We start from the raw sequence: 21,192 nt of genomic DNA on the forward strand, positions 1-21,192 counted from the left end.
GCGAGGTATTGGTTCAGCGAGGAAAGTTCCTTGTCAACTTTCGTCCAGGTCGCTGCATTCTTAGCGCCTGAGTCCTCCAGTGCCTTTGAAAGACTCTCTAATTTAGCGTCGAGTAGCCCGATTAAAGCGGAACAGTGGCAGTGGTCTTTCTGAATCTGCATTGGGGATTGGGTACCGTTTCAGGGGACACTCCTCTTCGCTGCGGTATGCATCGCACCCTTGACGTAGAGGCTGCTGGCGCAGACGAACGGGTCAGGAGAGTTAGCTAATCGGCTTATCTGGTCGTACTGTAACCCCGTGCATTTGAAATGCCACCAGACCTTGCAGGTGTGGCATTGCATACCACGTTTCACGTTCGATGGGCAGCCATTCCGCCCACATCCGTTGTGGTCTATCAACGGCTGCAGGGGGCAATCGGTATAAATTGATGTCATGTTTAGGACTAGATGTAAAATAGGAAATGTGCGCAAAATATAAAGCGTTATCTCCCAAATGTTTTGTTAGAGTAATAAAATTCAACAAGTACTCGTGTGTACTCTGTGAATAGATTGAACAACGAAAAAAATTTTCACGAATTTGCACGAGGGAAAAACGAAACCGATTTCGGACGTACCGCGGTAGGTATTTTGAATCCTCGAACTGGGAAGATTGCTTACCCACGCTGAGAACTTTAAAAGTGAAGCTGCAACATTTTGCGCCTGGTGAACGGAAAAAACGAAACCGATTTCGGACGTACCGCGCCCGGTATTTTGAATCCTCGAACTGGGAAGATTGCTTACCCACGCTGAGAACTTTAAAAGTGAAGCTGCAACATTTTGCGCCTTGTCGGTGAACGGAAGTCACTGCACGACATGAAAGAAGTCAATACGAGAAGCATGAGTGAAGGCCTCAATTCTGTGCATCAATCCGCGACTCTGTGTTGAACCCACCAATCAGCTGGCTCGGTTTCGTCTTGTTGTGCGCTGGCTTCCAGGCGTGCGCGTTCTCCGACTTTTCAGGTAGCCTAACTTACGTGCAGGTGTACTTTATGGATACTCTGCCGAGGATATCATTGTTTGGCCTTCCATTAAAAAAGCCCAATAGTCTGCCTGATTTGGGGCCTATGCGAAGGGTATTTCACCAGTTCATTTTTCATCCTGTTTCAGGATATAGAGCGGCATTATCACACATCTCCCGATCTTTATAAAAAAGAGTTGAACGACTTTCTTGCCGCGAGAAAAGTAAAAATCCGTGTGAACACCTGTGAGGCACTTATTGCCACTTTTAGACGGCGACTGATCCTTCAATTGATTATGCCGGTCTTTCGAAGGTTAAACGATACTACGCACAGTTGCAACTTCTAAAGGGAAGATTTCAGTTTTCCGCTGACGAGGGGACGGCTGTTTTGTGGAGCTGGTACGCCGGAATTTCCTTAATACTCTTACCTTATTAAGGTGTGATGCTTTCACCGGAGGTATCATTGAGGCGCCGGATATTGGCCTAGAGGAAGCTTCCACTCTGTATAATGTTGCTGCTTTGCACTCCATTCTTGGAGTAAAAGAGCGAAGGCCTGATGCGGATGTAAGTTCGTCATTCGGGCTTTCTGCGTACTCGTGTGGCTGACAATAGTCAAATCCTCACTGATTTCCTTTCGGTATATTGTAAAATCGACTCGAGGCAATCTCGCCCCGTTCCGCCTTTGACGAAAATATGAATGCAGTAGGTAGCTAAGTAGTATTGAACTGTCTCTCACGCCCTAACACCGCGGGCCTCCAAACTTTTGACTGTGTGGGGTTAATTCCTGTCCGGTCTACTTGCTTCCATCTGAAAACTGCAAACTCCCCAGACAACTGGGGAAAATCGCGATAGTGTCCTTTTTCAAAGGGGAGTTCCGTAGTGAATGCGGCACTCATGGGGAATCCAGTTCAACTCCTATCGTAGCAAGTGTCTCGCTGTCAGTTGTCTTCCGTCGTCTTATGTTGATCTGTGAAGCACTAACCTGAGAGCATCAAGTGGAATCCCCGCTTGGTGGGGGTTTCTTTGGCAAAATATCAACATTATTAGGCGCTAGAACGGACCATAATTTTGGTATTCTTAGATTTCCAAGGCATATTTGACTCAGTCGACTGGTGTGTTCTTGACACACTTGCTCGGCAAGGAACGCCCTAGAAGTCTGAACGCAATGTGTTCTAACCTAAAACTTCTGGACGGATGAGTATACGGAAAGCTCGCCAGAGGCTTCCGTACTCAAAGCAGTGTCCTGCAGGAATGATCACTCTATTCCTACTTAATTTCATAAACGTCGTGATAAGCGAACCCTAAGATGCTATCAAATGGATGGTTTTCATGTACCTGTTGACCAAAACCTTATCGATCTGTAACATGTACACGATGTCGTTCTAGTCTTCGAAGAGGAGAAGGCGCAGTTGTTTTTGGATGAACGAAAGCTGTACCGTCCATCACCTTTTGCGGATGTTCGGTTGTGTACGGGGACTCCAGTGGAACAACTCAGCCGAACTATCATTTTCCGGAAGGTGCTGTTTTCCGTTCCCAATTCACGGTGGCGCATGCAGAGAGTTGGCAAACCTTTAACCGTTCAGATGGGTATGAAAGATGTTATAAAAAGCCCAATTGCTGTCGACGCGACTTGCCCTCCAGGATGGGGTCCTCGTGATCTTCATTGTGTATGATGGCAGATGCTGTAAGGCATGGCTTATAGTCGGTGTCATTTCAGTCCTGACTTTCTGTATGAGTGTCTGGAGGTGAGGCATCTAATGATATTTCTTCACTAAGGTTTTCAAATAAATTATGTTTGTGCGGCAGAAAGGCATCAGTGTATGAACAGTGATGTACTCCCGTTGACGATGCAGTGCTTCATTAACTCATGTCGGCTTAAAGTTGATAGTTTATTCAGGATTGGTACAAGCTGGCTCTGTGTTCCAATAAGTTGAACGAGTTTAGCCTTCTATGCATCAGTGTAAAACAGCTGCAGGTGTTCTATTTTTCTTCTTACTCGCAAGAAGTTTGTAGAAACTTCTCAGAAATCGTCTGTCTGGGACGTATTTCTTATAAAAGACCTTGCAGGGATTGCGTACCGAGTGATCCGTCATCAGACCGTTCTGTATAGGTATGGACAGACCCAACGTGGCTAGCTATCGATCAGTTAACCTAAAAAGGCTTCCGCATCAAGACAAACGTCCTACAGACTTCAGCGGTTTGGATTCGCATTCAATTTGCCTTACCTTTTATGTGCTGAAGTGCGAATACCGGAGAACATCAGTTGGTTCAGGTCATCAGGTGGATTCCCTATTCATGGAATTCAGTAAAGCAGTAAAGTAGTGTGCACCACGACACCCCTTGATTTCCAAAGGAAAGTGATTTTATGCCGTCCTCAACATACTGGACAGCCGGCTTCTTGCGAGACTTCCACTACGAATTTACGGTGAACTGATAGTCTTCATAACGGCTGCCAGCAGGCACTGGAGTGTCCCAGTGATCAGTGCTGGGACTTGCAACATCCACGTAAACAATCTGTCTCAGAGGTTGAACCAACGCAACTCGATATTTACGGCTATTCTGGTAGTGCGACACCGCATCGGAGGAAGCAACGACAGATCACACCAGGACACTGAATAGGGTAGAAGATCGGGCGGCGGAGGTCGATCTACCGACCAACCTGACGAATGGTCAGCATCTGTCCATTTGCGGAACACCGGGTGAAGCTACGTATTCCGTGAATGGTCGGTTGTTACCACGAGAGGCTGAGGTTTTCACGTAGGTGTCGTTATTTTGAGCGATCTTAAGATGAAGACACGTTCTGTTTGGGAGACCAAGACTACGGTGTGTTATGGGCTTCGCTGTTCAAAATGCTGACTGCTTTTTTCCATCCGTCATGGAATATGGGACCCGGTTTTATTTCCCGTGTATGAAGAGCGAGATGGCTGAAGTGGCTAAAGGGCGAATTTACTGACTGCAGGGTCCGTGGTTCGAACCCGACCTCTGCCACTCGACTTCCCCTGTCTAGGCTTGGGCAACTTGGCAGTATCCCAGCCCTCTTGCTTCCTTCGGGTGGCTTGGCAGCTAGGCACCGGAAGGGTGTTGCTGCTGAATGATTCAGGGCGAAAAGTTATAACTAGAACAAGTATGGTGATTGGCTACGAAAGTAATACCAGAATTGAGGCCTTTTGGAGGTGGTGATTTGAAAAGTTTTGCATCATTTTCAAAGCGGATTAGTGTGTGTGTGTCTACACAGTTCGTGATCGGGATCAAGCTAACTCCAGAAGGAACGGCGCCCCTGACTGTTCCGCCGGTCCGACTGAGTTCATGGCTGGTTTGTGGTTTTTGGCCTCCAAGTAACACAGTGTTGGTGCTTTTGCCATGATCATGTGTCGTCTTGGAATGAATGGAAAAGTTGCTTTCCAACGGCCTATCGGTCACCACGATGGACTTCTAGACTTAGTCAAGCAACCTGAGTATGCGTATCACCTAGCAATATGATATCTGGGCCCTTGTCTGCAACTCTAAAGCAGCCGTCTTTCTGTCTTCTAAGACGCACTCGATCGAAACCTGTGCCACCGCAACAAACAGACTCGTCGTTTCTACAGTCATGTAAACATAGTGATCTTGTTGTTCTCAGATGGCTCAGTGATAAGAGTGGAAATTTACTGATCGGAAGGTCCGTGGTTCGAACCCGCCTTCCCTGTCTAGGCTTGAGCAACCTGGCGGTATCCCAGGCCTTGTGCTTCCTTCTGGTGGTATGGTAGTTGGTCACCGAAAGGTTGCGTTCACAAGATCCGTCTTTGGGAGAAGGTTACAGGCAGCTCACCGTCTCACGAACACAAAATGTTCCTGTTGACGTAAGTCTGAATCCGTGGCCCAAAGCGGGTCTTCGACTTCGGAGATGTACCCTAACCTTAATCGCTATATAGACTGAAGTTTTACCACATTGTGCCATCGCAATAAGTGAGGCTGTCTTGGTACTACATACTAGGATGTCGCAGAAGCACCATCATCTAAAACTGGGTTGTTTTCTGCAGTTGTTTTTCGTTCGGCGGGGTTAATTCAACGAGACTTGGGTCGGTAGTTTAACATTTTTGTGTTGGTACATTGTTATATTTTATTAACTGATAGGACATTAAGCGCTCTTAGTCGTGAGCTCTATCTCTGTGAGTTTCATTCCCTCTCTGCACCCCACTCCTACACAACAGTGATTCTGCAGCTTCAGTTCGTTTTGACTGAGTCGGCCAAACTAGTTAAGTAGTTGCTACTTAACTAGTTTTTTTCGGTGCTTATTTTCGTGGTCCGCAGGACTCTTTTTCGTGATTCCACGTTCGCAGTGCTTAGATGCTATATACAGGCGTTATTCCCTGTGTATTCGCTTTCCTAATTGTTCTCCCGTGGTTCTTTCAGAGCATGAAGGTTGCCTGCACACATTTTCAATGTGCCGCTTGGGCGTTGGATGCGATAAACGAGCGACATTCCATGGTTGGAGTCTCGCCGGATCTGACCACCCAATTAATTCGGGCCCTAAGCATGATTATGACAGTATGTTTATTCTGAATTTGATTTGATCACCCGTACACTAGGGGTTTTTAGGCGGCTCGCCTAGTATATTGCCTTATTTTGTATTTTCTGTGGATCTGCTTTTGATTTTCATTGAATATGGGACATATGCTGGGGTTCTTGGTTTTATAAAGATAGGTGCATTTATCTTAGACACTTTTTACTCTTGTCACTTAAAAGTTGGTCTGTACGAGCAGTACATTCAACAACACTATCCCCAGCACAGAACATCGTTCCTGTCTGTAAATTTTATTGCCGAAAGGCTCTTGGTGAAGGTCCGTGGTTCGAATCTGACCTCTGCCTCTCGAATTCCCCCGTCTAGGTTTGGGCAACCTGACAGTATCCCAGCCCTCGTGCTTCCTTCGGGTGGCATGGCAGCTAGACACCGAAAGCGTGCTACAGCTGCACGTAGTCAAGGGGACATGGCTGGTTTGGGAGTATGTCATTTTTCTGGGTGATTTGACGCCACGCAGAAAATAATATTACTGCCCTCAGTAGTTAGCTTGCTACCGTATACCACTCGGATCAGATAGATTCATTCCATGGTTGATGTACTGATTCATAGAGTAAACATGAAGTTGGACGATCTGACCCGTGACAGAAGTTCAAGAGCGCTAATGTCTGTCTATCTGCACTGTGTGGGGTTTCCCCTCGAAAGATGCTTCACGTGACCCATGCAGAGTTGGAGACTAATTCGCTGACATTGTGCTCGTGTCGGCTTCTATTTTGACTTGCGGGATTTAGGCTTATGGACGCCTCTGAATATGTGTAGCAAAGCAGCAGCATACCCCTTCTTATTTTTTCACGAGGCTTCCAAACTGATTAATTTGTGTGTTCGTGGTTTTAGTCTTAGCGCGAAGGACAAGATTCTCATTTCTTCGTCATCACTACTTTGGAGCTAGCTCTGCGGCATTGAGTGCACTACGGTCATGTGGTTTCTCACATGAACTTGGGAAGTCCAATCGGATTCTATGAGTTTGTGGTTGCAATACTAGAAACATTTCATTCTTTTCTTGAAACTGACATCTGCAGCCCACCTTTTCGTATGATGCTTTTCTAGTATGTTGGTATCGTCAATATTCATTGTTTGGTGTGTAGAGAAACAAGGAGCAATATCTTCCGTTGTTTCCCAATTCACTAATCACTCCTGAGCACCGTCTTCCCATATCTGATTGAAGATACTGCCGCATCACTCAGCTGTAACACCCTTTCGGCGCCTAGCTGCCATGCCACTTGAAGCAAGCACGAGGGCTGGGATACTGCCAGGTTGCCCAAATCTAGACAGGGAAAGTCGAGAGGCAGAGGTCGAGTTCGAACCTCGGACCTTTCGGTCAGTAAATTCGCACTCTAACCACTGAGCCACTGAGACATCAGGTGTAACATTAACTTGATAGGTGTCTGCGAAGTGTGCACCACAGTGGCTAGTGGGCTTCGTCGTTCTTACGAAAGGGTTTTTTATAAGGATCTGGACACCGACCACGATAATACACAAAAATACAAAACGTTAATCGACCAATCTATTTTTGTTTTTGTTTGCCTCATTTTCAGGCCCAGGCTCAAGAGTGCATTGTAGAGAAATCTGTACTGGATGACCGCCCGGCAAATATCACAGCAAAGTTGACGCAGTATCTCGCACAAACCTACGAGAATGCGTCTGCTGAACTTTCGTTACCTTCTGTCATTGCCAACCTCCCTGCAAAGTATCAAAAAGTAAGTCGTTGATGAACCGTGTGGATATATTTAATGTAATATACCCGTTTCGATTTTTAAGGTGTTCTTTCACATCCATCAGAACTGGTGTCTTATTTTTATGTGTCAGGACATTTCGAATCTGGATTTCATCCTATAAGCGTTGTGCTGAAAAGTATAAAAATAACTTGCCTACTTCCTCCTTATCGAGGACAAGCAGAAGAGTCGAGAATCATTGTGGCTAGTCTTGACTGACTTACTGGAACAGAGTTGGATTAGCCATCAAACCTTGCATCTTCCAGTACCCCTAACATATCCTGTTTACCTGTCTGGCCTACTTGATATCCCTAGACTAACCAAATTTTGAAAAGATAGGGCCACTACATGGAAACCGTACCTCGGTCGTCACTGGTCCGGTCGTGTCGATAAGTTCACCCGATTCCATACCATGGATCTTTATGCCTGTTCCTGTTGATACTATTGCGTATAGATTTGCTTCCCTTCAGCCCGAATGGGTGCGCGCATAGCAACTCACACTGGTCTTCAAGCATTTTGTTTCCAACGGATTGTGTAGGCATCGAGCTAACTGGGTCCAACAGAGGAGGCCCTACTTTGGTCACCTAGTCTCAGTAATTTGACAGGTAACCCAGCGGCTGGTAGCCGTAAATGCTCATTAATTAGCCTCGTAAGTACCTCACCACCACCAGTGAGCATTTAGCCGATTCATGCTTGCTGCCCGTGAGAAATTGCTACGTTTGAGAAATTCAAAGAGGCAACTGTCACTCGCTGTGAGTACAATGTACACTTTATGCTTCGTCTCTGGTTAGGTCGTGATCAGCCAGAGTTTAAATGCTTAGTATTTGTCATGTGAGTTGCGATCACAGCGGAGATTCGAAAAGATCTACTAGAAACTGGAACACCATTAATTGATGCTGGAGCTTCCAGTGTTTTTTCCCCGATGCATATCTTTTTGGTGCTGGTATCATCGGTTCTTCCTACTTACCTCATCCCATATACAGATGAACGCTCCATCATAGCAGTGGATCTCATCGTTAATTTCAGTTCGTATACCATCCTGTGCCTGTTGACTCGTGTTTTTTTGTTGTCACAGTTTATGGAGCACCCACTCTGACAGTTTGTAGATTCTCAATTTCATTGTCACTTGCCAATGTTTAGTAAAAGCTCACGCGCAGCCTGAATATATAAATGACCTGGCTTGACCAGTGTTTCCGGTGCCCAATTCAGAATGGCGGAAGCAAGGAGGTGGCCAACCCTTGACCCGGAAGAGGGGTATGAAAAAGATTACGAAACGTTGCCCAAATAAAAACTACCGATTGTTTACCAAGCTCTTCTGAAAAGGTTACGAAGGGTTTATGTGCTGTCAATGTTACTCGCCTCCGAGGATGGGGACCACTTGATCCCCACTGCTCCTGGTTGGAGACGCTGAAAGATATGGCTGCCAATCGATGTCATTGGCGTTCTTGTTGTCAATGTCTACCCAGATTGCCTGAATGAGTGTCCGGAGACGTAGGCACTAAGTCCCCTCTTCATCCCTTTTTATTTTTTTCTTCAGAATAGGCTTCTAAATTAATAATCGTTGTACGGCAGCTAAGCGTCAATGTTGAACACTGATGTCATGCTGTCGACGATGGTGATGGCTTGACCAGCTGCCTGCCCACTTGTGACTGGGTTCTTTGGGAGAATGTGCTGACTCAGTTTTATATCGTAGGATGTGACCTTCAGGTCATCAATGAGCCACTTCACTTCATTCAGAGCTGGTGCATGTGGTTCCGAAACTGCTGAAAAGCAATTGTGATTGTGCCTTCCGACACAGTCGCATCTGTGTCATTCACTAATCTCCTGGTGGTCACTGAGCTTACGGAATACTGGTCACCCAGATCGGATCGTGTGCAAAGTTAGACCCACCTCAAAAGGCAACTTTCTGGTACCTAGTTGGGATGAGCTGGTATGGTGATGAACGCCCGAGACACAAAAGTCATTGTGATTCCTGGGAACAGAAGAGTTTGGCCGAACTCTCACGTTTCCAAAGAAGAACACTTCTCCTGATCCAACTGACACCGTCACTTATTTTGGCGTCTCTTCACTTTCAAGGAAAAAGAACCCTGCAACCACTAACAACGGCTACTTCAACCGTTCAGTAAGCTCAAGCATGCTCGACTGATGCCGCAACAGTCTACGTCATGTAATCAACACCACTTCTACTGAGCCTTTTCTGTTTAGTAGAAAAGCTACTGTAGATCTTCCTTGATGCTAAGGTAAATGACTTTTATCTGTTTCTTTTTTGACTGCCATTCATGTTCTCTCCAGCTTTCGTTCCAGAGGTTAAAAGAACAGATAAGTTTGTCTAAAATCTCATCACATTATTTGTAACATAGTGGACTGGCATCTGTTTGCGGGTTGGTCTGTCACTTCAAATTACGCCCACGAACTCCCTCTCACTAGGGATAATCCCACATACGGTATGCGTTGAACCGCATGTGTATCCACCTGGACGCATCGTATCTGATGTACACCTGTTGGAACAATGTCGGACACTGGTCAAGAAGGTTCAGCTCAAGAGCCACCATCTTTCCCATTTTCAGTGGGTACAACCAAAGAGCTGAACCCCACATGCGGAGTTATCTGGTAGCCCGCATCACCCATGTGACTCACCCTAGGCCCATGTGCATGGAACACGGAACTTGATGTACGAACTAGGCAATACAACTGGGCTTCGCTCGCATACCTTAGGCGTTCAGCTGGACGCAAAATTTCTCACAATTTTATTTTTCACCGCTTCTACTTGTTTGGTACTTGCACTCCCTATTGTGAGTAAAAAAACCTTTCGTGCTCAGTGGCAATCGTCTCCGTTAACTGGATCTAATAAACCGTTTATCCTGTATTCCTTTTCCGCAAGTCCTGCTCAAGCTTTTTGATTTCAATTGTGCATGTGTTTAACTCCCTCTTCCCTCGACCTTGTACATCAGGATTGGCGCCGTCGTTGTCAAGTAAAGGGAGTTTATTACGGTTCCCTAGCCGCATATTATTCCGGACAGAACGAAGAAAACAATAAAATGTATGGACGAGCAATTGCGTGGTTTCAGGTTGCGGTTCAACGCATTGGTGAGGCTGAGAAGCTGGTGAAGGATGTGAAAGATTTGGCGGAACAACCGTTCCCTGTTAGCCCCGGTGGTCCTTTGAGAAACAACATCCAACATGTCAGTAGCGTCTTTCAGACCAAGTAAGTCACTCGGTTCTATCTATATTTTATTGGGATCTAATGTGGTCGTTGGCTTGTTCGCTGAGCTGGGCAATTTGGTTGCAAACGTTTCATCACCAATCGAGGTGACATCATCAGTGCGTAGTTGTGCGTAGCGGTGGGTTAGTGGTTTTGCCAGGGATCTAATGTCTTTTCTTCGTTTTGCTGTCGCGGTATTCACATGATCTGGATGCGCGTTTGCCATTTACAGACCAGCTCAACAGAATAGGGATTTCACAAATAGTTTACGAGTTTTCATCTTTTGCAATCCGCACCTGTGTAATCCTACCGAAAATTTTTCGATAGCATTCACTCATTACCCCCTTATTAATCAAGAGCTCTGTCTGGAGGTATTCACTTACTGACCGTCAATAAGTGTGTTGCCAAGTTCGCAGAACAAGCAGAGACGTGATTTCTGTAGCCGAACTAGTCTAAGACGTCCCTGTGGTGGTGGGTAAGGTGGACGAAATAACCTCCAGATCCACCACCATGTTCAACAAGAAGTCGTTCAGTTTTTTGTTCGCTTTCTGGATTTGGCTGCCGAAAATATACTCAAGGGTTGAGTAGCTATAAAATTGCCCAGGCTCAAGGAGGAGCAGTTAAAAAGCGATGTGACTCACTGGTTTACAGCTTAACCAGTTAGCTATTTGAAGGTCTTCACGCCACTTTTGCTGCCTTACAGGCCGCAACTTTTTATCGAGAAAGCCAGATGTGGTCTTTAGAATAAGAGCTTGGTGTTGCATGGTTCGCTGTTTCTATCGCGACTGCTTGGTTGAACTTTTGCAAGTGTAGACACCTTGAGATGCCTGATTTCTCCTAGCACTAGGCTCCTTCCCTTCCTCATTTGTTTCTTTTTTTGGTCTCGGAGCATCTAATCGATATGGAGTATGTTGGTTATAGAAACATCACTTACAATCGTGTAGTGAGTACCACAAGACCAGTCCAAAACGGCCTGACCATGCAACATTACGTTCTCTGAGGCTTTTGTCATCCTCCTCTTCCACACCGCAATTCTGTGCTGAACGATGCAAGGGCGTCATTCAATATTATAAAAAAACTCGTTCAGCTGTAGCACCCTTTTGGCGCCTAGCTGCCATGCCACCAGAAGAAAGCACGAGGGCTCGGATACTGCCAGGTTGCCGAAGCCTAGACAGGGAAAGTCGAGAGGCAGAGGTCGGGTTCGGACTACGGACGTTCTGGTCAGTAAATTCACTCTCTAACCATTGTGCTGTCTTACCCCTAACCACAGCCATCTCGCCATCTTGACCCGGTACCTGTTCCGTTACTAACGATGATATGTTTCCTGACGAAACCGTACAAAGCCTTGGTAAAAGTATTTACCGTAAAGCATCAAACTGTTTGTGTCGTCTTGAGTTCGCTTCATGTGAGTACCACATAGAACTAACTTTTGAGTGTTCACAACATCAGTCAGCAAAATCGAAAGAATTCCAACTTTCGAATAAAATGAACTCAGTTGATGGTAGAGTCTGTGTATCACTGTCACAAATTCACACCTAATAGAACATGCCAACCATAGCATGTGCATATGTCCGTACAATAACACATTGCCGGTTGTTTTACTGGTGGGTGTGAGTCTGCCGTCTAACATAAATACGCGGAACGGAGACAGACGGTGTATGACCGCATCACCGTGGCGACATTCACGTCTGACTAACATTATGCTGTTTTACTGATGCAGAACAATAAGTTCTGTTTCAAGATTTCGAGGCCATGTGTCCATGGACTCGTGATTTTCCTCTGTTGGTTGTGTTGATGTACGGAACATTCATTGTACTCACTTTACTATCAGAATAAATTGTTCAGGTCTCAAGGACGCTGAGATCTACTCCACATGTAAAGGATTAGGTCAGTGGTACACTGTTCCTCTAAAAGTGAATCAGCTGCGATCAAATGCATTTTGGCAACTTTTCATCACCGAGTCCCACAATGTTTGCTCTAGGGGATGCGTTACTGGGTTGCTCGGCTGACTAATGTACTGCTGAATTTCAATCATAGCAGCTATCGGAGAGACAAGGAACCAGGACCGACCCAGAGAGAAGTCGCGTGTATGAATAATTGACAAAATTTGACACGATGCTCATCATACGAGCAAGATAGCATAACAAGGTCATCTGCTGTCGGCTGATGTGGGACAGCCCCCAGGTGTTAACAAAGGTGAATACGCACACACACACACACATCCAAACAGTTCTCGTGAGGAGTGTGCTTAGCACACTACTGCAACTTAATATTCTCGGAGGCATTCCAGTCAGCCGTCTAATGCATCAGTCATTCTTTAAGGTTGATCAAGACTTTTCTGTTTTCCTTCTGGCTTTCTGCACAGATTGACTGCTCTGATCAAGGACAATGACTTCATTTATCACGAAACTGTTCCAAGCGCGGACTCGCTAGAACAAGTGAAACGTGAGTTCTGATGCCATTGGTATTCTTTTGCTTAATCATGATTCTGTCTATTCGTTCGGTGTCCATTGCCGATCATACAGTCCAGATTTTTCCTCTCTGGTTATTCATGTGGACCCAGGTGGCTCTCTCATATCGAGCATCCTTGCACTATGCTGGCCACCTACCCGTTTTTTTAAAAACTTTTTTGAGGCTATAGCCGTAGCTTCCATGCTCCTCGGATTCCTTGGAAATGGAATTCCATCCTTTACAATACCCACTGCAGCCTATATCTGACGTATTCGAATACCGTTAAGAATGTTCGGATGCCGCAACTTTTCCTTCGTTCAGTCCCCCGTATTTTGCATCGTAAAATCCTCTTTACAACGGTTTGTTTCTCGCTAAAACAAATCATGCAGGATATGCTCGTGTGAGCCATTTGTCACCTTCAACCTTTCATGATGTACACAACTCCGCCTGATATATTTTGAATGGTAGCTGGATTTTTGGAATTTGTACTGGCGTCATTTTTGCACAGACAATCTTCCTGTTTTTCTATCATCGCTATTTTGGTTGGTTTGGCTAACTCTTTCGATGTAGGAGTTGCCGGAATGCGCCAAGACGCGGAGAGGAGTATCTAAACGAGAATGCTGTCGCTGCAAATGAATCCCATATGCTGGAACGACAAATGCTTCTTCGTGGAAATTTTGGCGACTTACAAGGAACGGCAGTTCTTTGATCAGGCGGTTTTTATCACTTCCCTAACGTTCCCAGATGAATGTTCATATTTTTGTCATTTTCAGCTGCTTGCCTCGTCAAGGGTGTCCCGTTTGACCACAATGATCCCGAAGTACGTGGTCCGGACATCTTCCAAAGTCTAGTCCCTATGAAAACTTTGGAAGCAACTTCCATTTACAGGTAATTTATTGTCTGACTTTTTCAATGAACGTGTTTTGTTAATCCGTTTTTACTAATCGCGGTAGCCTTAGGTTAAAGTAACATGAATGGAATGGTGTATGCTTCGGCCACTAATGGTCTGGTGACTATGTCAGAGCTTTATTTTAATTGGGTGTTGTACCACCCTGTCAAAAGTAATTAAGGACAATTCAGGTAAAAATGTCAAACTCAAATAGTTTGCTTCTTTCTGCGTTTCCAATTTCAACTTTGCTTCACTCGAAGAGTCGGACAGTACCAAATGAGTCGGATTAATCGAAGGTGTATGTTTGTTGGAAGGCTATGTAACGTCATACTATTTCCGAGTACAACTTAAACTAGTGGTCGGTAATAATACTCTTATGATCGTTCGGCTGTAACACACTTTGGGTGCCTAGCTGCCTGAAGGAGGCATGAAGGCTGAGGTACTGTCAAATTTCTTACGCCTAGACAGAAGCAGTCGAGATGCCGGGGTTGGGTTCGAACCACGAACCTTCATGTCGCGCATTAATTGTTGAGCTCTCTCGAACCCATGAAGTGGTGATCAGTCACCGTTAGCTGAAGGTGTTATGTTTGGTTTTGTTTAGTGCTTTGTGAGGTGCGCATATCAGATGTAACAAAACGCTTCGCAGTGCTTCTCACCCGTTGAGCACAGGTTCACTTGAACGATACTTGAGCGTTGAAATCGGAAGGTGAAATGGCAAGTTCTTCACATTGTTCGTTTCTCTTAGGAGTTACTGTTCTGTTGCCGATCATTCATTGTTTGCCCTGTTTACAGCGAAAGAAAAGCATCCTTGCTGCGAAGTATCACTTCCGAAGTTGACGCTAAGGACGTTGCCTTGCAGTAAGTCTTTTTAAAATCGATTGGTATTTTCTCCGTACACTTGTTTCAGAACTCGGTCTAAGTGGAATTCCGAACGTAAACGAGTATTAAGTTCATTTCAGTTCGCATCGACTGGTTTGTGTGCACAGCGGACGGATTGACCATTGATTTCTACACTAAATGTGACTTGAGGCTGTAGAAATAACCACTGGCAAATAAGGTCAGTGGTGTGACTTCCTTCAACCTGTCTATGTTCTCGTTTTACTCCTCAATTCCGTTAGTTTTACGAACCATGTTGGCTTCACACGTGTGCCAGCATTTTAGTGCACAACTGCCATGCAGTCTGAAGGAAGTCTATAGGGTAAGATACGGCCAACTGATTAAGTCGATCTCCATAATTTTTGTTGTCCTAATAATGTAGCCCCAAAGCTTATCTCGATCTGTTGAAAAAAATCCTAGAATGATAATAGTGTGGGGTCATTTTCAGTACACTTTTCTTCCTCTGGAAGGGCCGCTTGCAAGGGAACGTCACGCTCGATCGCTGTCAAGGAGGGAGGGAGTTGACTTTCAGTCCTACTGATATTCCAACTTTTCATGGTGTGATACATGGTACAGCATACTGTTGATTACTCTACTGACACCCTACGAGATCTTTTTATAGATGACTGGAAACGTGATATTCAACCTTAATCAGTTTTGTGCCCAGCACCAACTACCGATTTAGTTTCGTGAACCCACTGACCTGTAAGAACATTCAAAACACCCGATTCCTCTAGTCATCTTTAGTGCCCACTTGAATGTAGAGGTAGCTTGAGCTTGACTTAACCGACCATGATGTCATCCTTTGTCCTGAGAGCGCACTATACATGTTGTGTGTGGGTGATGCACCGTTTCCTTTACTCTCACTTTGGGAAGAAATGAAAGCCATCACATCGAAATTGTGTTTATTTCGACATGATAGCCCTAACGCATCCGGAGTTGTAGGCGGAGCTGTAGGTGCACATCCACATCTTTGGGCTAGTGCTAACTTGGAATTCTCATCCTAGCCGATCATGGGAATCTATATCGAACGATTCTACTCAAGCTGGTGCTAAATGGAAGTTAGGGGGTGAGATGACTCAAGTGGTTAGAGCGCGAATTTATTGACGGGAACGTCTGTGGTTCGAACCCCACCTCTACCTCTCGACTTCCCCTGTCTAGGCTCGGACAACCTGGCAATATCCCAACCCTCGTGCTTCCTTCAGGTGACATGGCAGCTGGGCACCGAAAAGGTGTTACAGCTGAGGAAAATGAAAGTTCACACAATTTTCCGATCAGTGCGCCCTTTAGATATGTACTCGTTCTCGTGCGCAAATGAACTAACCGGTAGGTGCGTTTTTCGAACCCAACTTCAGCATCTAGACTTCCCCTGTTTGGGCTTGGTCAACTTGACAGTGTCTCATCCCTCGTGCTTCCTGGAATTGCAGTCAGGCATAGAAAGAGTTTCCTTAAAAGAATGCTTGTTTTGAAGTCAGTGATCGCTTCGACTAGTAGTCCTTCTTAGGGAGACCACACTCTGTCATCTAGTGAGATCCGTGACCATTTAAAACGAAGATATTTTATATCCGGTTCCGGACCAGCAGTTTTTGTCACTCTTGGGCTTCACCTATAACAGCACAAACAGTTCTCACAGCAGAATGCTGTTTGCTTATAGTGGTACCAAATGCTGTAGTCTGTCAATATTTCAGAATGAACACAGATCGTATTTTATTCTCTCAGGAAATTACGGTTCGATTCATGCATTCAACCGATAAATTTTGGTGGGTGTTTTAATTCATTCTCATCCACTTCAGTCGTTGGGCGAATCGCTTTCTGCCCCTATATACCGTTCCAATTGATCCACACCAAAACGTGAAAATTCTAGACTCTGAAGTTACATCTATCAGAACTCACCAGCAATGCAACTCTCCGATCGTTTGAATTCTACACCTCTGGTACTTAAGGCGAGGTTGTTTACAGTACTCCGGCCGCTTGCGCTGAACGCTCCTGCGTTATCACTTCTGAACAGGCGAACGTGTGATTAGTGTTTTCTTTCCGTCTAGCAGGCTCCTCGGTCGTTGATACTGTTCAGTTGTAAATCTGTATAGAGCATGATTTGTAGATTGGATTGGATGACCACTTTCGCTGGAATGTTGCATCAGACAAATGTACGTTTCCTACTGTACCGCCGTCCACCATATACTGTGCACACATTGTACGTTGATTCTGGCCGCCACAGTTTCATCAAGTATTGACCGCGTTGAAGTTTAAAACGAGAGTTTACAGCACTGGTGTGTGTTGTTTGCTTTCGGCACTGCTCACAGGTTTGTGTTCAAGACCTTGTTTTTATAAGTACTCGAGGAGTGACATTTCAGCATGATGAAGCGGATGGCGTTGAAAGTCAGTGCATGCAAAGTCAACTCAAGCGGTAGCGTTGATCCACACTCACCATCTCTTAACGAGAATATTGTGCAGTTCGTTTACTTTCACGGTGTGCATCGTTTATCTTTCATCTTTTCTCCAGGGAATTCATGACCAGTATTGATGTTGATCCAGAGTCCATGCTTTTGCCTGACCCACCGCTTCCACAAGAATTATATGATGTTTGTGCTCGCGTTAGTGCGCTTGAGCAAGGTCCCGAACGAAAGCTGTCCGAGATGATGCAAAGTGAGTTATTTGGTTCTTCTGTGTTTTCCTTCTCTGTCTTCCTTCCTTTTGGTAACTTTGTTAAAAGATCACTCCAAACCGCACATCTATGGCTGTGGTGTAATATTTACCTGATTAAACTACTCACATCAGAATTTATTTCGGGGGAAACAAAGGAACGACTGCTTGTCATCGACATGCAAATCCGAATCGTAATCTCTCAGCTGTGACACCTTTTCGGTGCTTAGCTGCCATGCCACCCGAACGAAACACGAGAGCTGGGGTGGTGGCAGGATACCCTAGCCTAGAGAATAGCAGTCGAGACGCCAAGGTTAATTTCGATCCACAGACGTTTCATTCAGTAAGCTAGTACCTTCTCCGGCTTTCTTGAACTGATAAGGGGGCGAAGGCCCTTACTGAAGGGATCTTGAGCTGGCGGTTTCACTATGTGATTGATGAATTGCAATAACGACGTTTTCTCAGCTTGGTTCTTGGTTTGAACTCAACACTACAAACAGGAAAACCGACTTTTTCATTGTTAGTTGTGATTGTGACTGACTGCCAACCTCAAGTCAAGGCAGTTGTGTTTTATCTGTTAGCTGGCAGCGAACCCATTACAGCTGGAGTTCGGATGCTGGTCACAGTGAGTTAATCGCACTACTAGTTAGATTTCACAACTGCTGGAACCGGCCGTTTGCTTTTTAGGGTGCGTGCAGGTTAGACGAACCTCTTGAGACCTCTTAGACCTTTGTCAACTCAATCTCAGTCCGTTTATCCTGCCTGATACTAGGAACAAGACTGGATTAAGATTTTCGCAAATCCTGCCGGAGACCATCGGATATAAACACCTGCAATCCATGTTACTTATATCTTCCCGAAACGGTTAGTCACAATAATTAAGACATATTGATGGATTCACTCCTCTTATACACATTATACGTGACTACCCAGTTGTCAGCTGCGCATTCACCCTATCAAGCACTGCTCTTTAGTCCATCTAGTGGATTATTGTGGTGCTTAAACTTCCGAAAAGTCGCGCTTCTTGGAAACTATACCAGTTATTCCCTGGTTTTCGCTACTATTTGAATCGTTGACTCCTACTTTTTCTCTAGAATTCATGCCATCGAACAACAATCATTCGGTACTTTACAGTGAAAGAGACGGACCATCACCTTACAATAACTTGCAAATTCGGTTGTTTCCCCCCTTAGGTTTGGCGACGGCGAGTATCGACCTAGATTCGGAAATTCAAGAAGTCCGAACCCAATCGGATGATCTCCGAGTTCGTTTGGATGCGATTTTGGCAAGTGCTATTGCTGTTTCAGTCAATTGGCATGGTCTTCATCCCCTTGTTGACCATCAACTTTATTTGCACCAATTGGTATTGGATTTTCTAATGCACCACAGTGGTCTTCTTTCTCCCAACACGTTCCCGAACCATAGGGATGCTAAATTGTTGCATCGTTTACTTTCCTTTCTCTGTCCAATTAGGCCGTGAAACAAACAGAAGAACTTAAAGCACTTTCGGTTCGTGCTCGTGTGATTTCGGATCGCTTGCTTGGCCTAATCGGGGGGCTAAACCAGGCCAAACAGTCAAATCTGCAGCAACGCGATATACTGGGAATGCATCTTCCTACCATCAAGCGATTGGCTGTACCGGTTGAGCAGCTTGCTAGCTCCCTTCCTTCCGTACAGGCACTGATTGCCGGTAATTTCATTTATCAGGGATGACCAGTTTTATTGGTGTTCGGTTTAATCGCATTTCTGATGTCGAATCCACTGGCGTTTGGCCTTTTAGTCAACCTCGACTCTCCTCATTGGCGAATAACGCTATCGCATTTCACTGTTTTGCAGCTATCCGGATTTTCAGACCAAACTGTAGAGGATCCGGTTATCTTTTAATCCCAGTTCCTAAACACGTCTCTTACAAATCAAGAACAGGTTTTTAAGTTTGTGGAGTGATTGAATATTCCGTTACTTCTATGGGGTTTGGTCAATAAATTCAGTGCCGTTTCAGGTGGGAAATGCTTGTTCAGTGGTAGCATACCTCATTAATAAACCTGTAGGTATCGTTCTAATCTCCCTAGAAAATCTTCAAATGCATTTCGATAGCTTCGAAAAATAGGTAACAGTCGTTGTTGGAAATATCCAACACCCAAATTTTGCGACAATTGATTCTCCTTCGTGAATCACAAGGGAATTGTTTTAGAGTAATTGATAAGTAGAGAAAAATGCGAGCAATCCATCTTCAGCCTCTGCGTGTCGCTCCATCACACCCAGCACATGATGAGGAGAAAAATATGAAGTTTTGTTTGACCGACTGCACCCATTCTTGTTCTACTCTACGGCATGAACTTGCAATTTTTCTGCGTGTCGCTCCATCACACCCAGCACATGACGACTGCACCCATTCTTGTTCTACTCTACGGCATGAACTTGCACATTTTTCTGCCCTGATGGGGATCGACATCACTATATTGAAAAAAGTGAAGTCACGGTGTCAGATTAGGTTACAACATCTGCTAGCTGAACCTCAGTCTACCCGTTTTTATCTCCGTCCACATCAACTTCCTGTTCGCGACCACACCACAACGTCATACTTAGCATGGAAACTGTTCCTCCGTCAACTGATCACAAACACAAGCTGTGTAGTAGAACTTACTGATCCAACTGACCCCTAAAGATGACACCCGAGTCACCGAAGAATTATAATAGCTGTATTAAGCAGAGAACCCGTGTGATCCTCTTCGCACCATCACAACGTGTGGCCGCAATCCAATGTCTTTCTTCGTTCCAGTTTCCACCCAGATTGCTTGGTCTACTGTTTGTTTAGTCATCGAACTCATCGGTCAGCTGTGTTTCAAAAGTACACTGTATTGTTTACTGATCCCTGGGGTTCATACTGTTATTAGCTGTGTTCGGTAATTACTTGTTTCCCTAACTATAATAGGCTGTTTTGGTCTAAACCCATTTAACCTGTCAGTCGTACATCCATGATCGCACCAAATCCTGACGCGGTCAAATAGGTCACGTTGAGCTACCGCTCAGACCTTTGTTTGACCCGTCACCGCTTTGCAGCTGGATCTATGTGCGGGACTGCTACGACCTTTTCCTTGTATGTTTTTGATATAGATCCGGCATTATCTCAGTCCCTAAATGACGCCCAACGCTTATTCGGTAAGGTGAAAGAGATGCGTCAGCAGCGTACGGACTTTGTGGACAAACTACGACAGGCGCTGCATAGTGACGACGTTACCGGTGATCTTTTAACCTCCGACATGGATCAATCCACAATGGACAAACTATTTGACACACGTTTGAAAAAACACGACCCTCTGATCGGTCTCATTCGGCAGAACTTGGCTGCTCAAGAAAATATTGAATCGGCTCTCATTGATGTGAACGCATCCTTCGCCCCCCGAGCGATAGAACTACAACAGCTGCGTATGAAGTAAGTTTGTGCAACCTAATAGGACTCCGCCTTATCTAGATAGCTCCGTGGTTAAGACGCAAAATTACTGACCGGAAGGTCCATTCCAACCTCAACATTCCGACTGTTTCTGTCTAAGCTTGGGAAACCCGGAATCATCTCTGCCCTCATGCTTCCTTCGAATGACATGGTGGCTATGTACAGCTGAACATGGAACACATACTTGAAGTGTGTACTTGTACTGATTGTCATTCGGAATTTGTTTGAACCAGCTGTGCAGTTAGATTGTTTAGGTTAGTCGTATAACTCCGAACTTCAGTTTGAACGATACAACAAACCTAGCTAATCTGTAAAGTGAGTCGAGTCAGTAATGTAAGCCGTATGTCGTTGTTCTAGCACCTGACGCAGTGTGAGGATTTGGTCAACACAACCCCTACCAGGCCGGAATCCCGC

At 45.1% G+C, this 21,192-nt stretch overlaps 4 protein-coding genes across 4 annotated transcripts in view; 2 read left to right on the top strand and 2 right to left on the bottom strand.

Moving 5' to 3' along the window:
- Positions 1-153, top strand: part of T265_07603 (hypothetical protein) — a gene marked incomplete at both ends in the record, with an annotated part of 4,790 nt that extends 4,637 nt beyond the window's left edge. The window contains one exon of the mRNA XM_009173167.1: positions 49-153. Coding sequence (XP_009171431.1) covers positions 49-153 — 105 coding nt within the window. The remainder of the gene's footprint in view (positions 1-48) is intronic.
- Positions 1-161, bottom strand: part of T265_07604 (hypothetical protein) — a gene marked incomplete at both ends in the record, with an annotated part of 4,690 nt that extends 4,529 nt beyond the window's left edge. Inside the window, one exon of the mRNA XM_009173168.1 lies at positions 95-161. Coding sequence (XP_009171432.1) covers positions 95-161 — 67 coding nt within the window. The remainder of the gene's footprint in view (positions 1-94) is intronic.
- Positions 162-1,027: 866 nt separating this feature from the next.
- T265_07605 (hypothetical protein) overlaps positions 1,028-21,192 on the top strand; it is a gene marked incomplete at both ends in the record, with an annotated part of 34,174 nt that continues 14,009 nt past the window's right edge. The window contains 14 exons of the mRNA XM_009173169.1: positions 1,028-1,111; positions 1,146-1,220; positions 1,268-1,395; positions 1,434-1,560; positions 5,389-5,523; positions 7,090-7,251; positions 10,218-10,471; positions 12,834-12,913; positions 13,693-13,807; positions 14,601-14,666; positions 17,188-17,330; positions 18,521-18,591; positions 18,801-19,017; positions 20,442-20,760. Coding sequence (XP_009171433.1) covers positions 1,028-1,111; positions 1,146-1,220; positions 1,268-1,395; positions 1,434-1,560; positions 5,389-5,523; positions 7,090-7,251; positions 10,218-10,471; positions 12,834-12,913; positions 13,693-13,807; positions 14,601-14,666; positions 17,188-17,330; positions 18,521-18,591; positions 18,801-19,017; positions 20,442-20,760 — 1,976 coding nt within the window. The remainder of the gene's footprint in view (positions 1,112-1,145; positions 1,221-1,267; positions 1,396-1,433; positions 1,561-5,388; positions 5,524-7,089; positions 7,252-10,217; positions 10,472-12,833; positions 12,914-13,692; positions 13,808-14,600; positions 14,667-17,187; positions 17,331-18,520; positions 18,592-18,800; positions 19,018-20,441; positions 20,761-21,192) is intronic.
- Positions 11,536-15,686, bottom strand: T265_07606 (hypothetical protein; the record flags this gene model as incomplete). Its single annotated transcript, XM_009173170.1, has 2 exons — positions 11,536-11,792; positions 15,674-15,686. The coding sequence occupies 2 exons, from the start codon at positions 15,684-15,686 to the stop codon at positions 11,536-11,538; spliced, it is 270 nt and encodes an 89-aa protein (XP_009171434.1).

This window comes from Opisthorchis viverrini (genome assembly GCF_000715545.1).
Source record: "Opisthorchis viverrini unplaced genomic scaffold opera_v5_176, whole genome shotgun sequence".
In the NCBI taxonomy this organism is placed as follows: Eukaryota; Metazoa; Platyhelminthes; class Trematoda; order Opisthorchiida; family Opisthorchiidae; genus Opisthorchis; species Opisthorchis viverrini.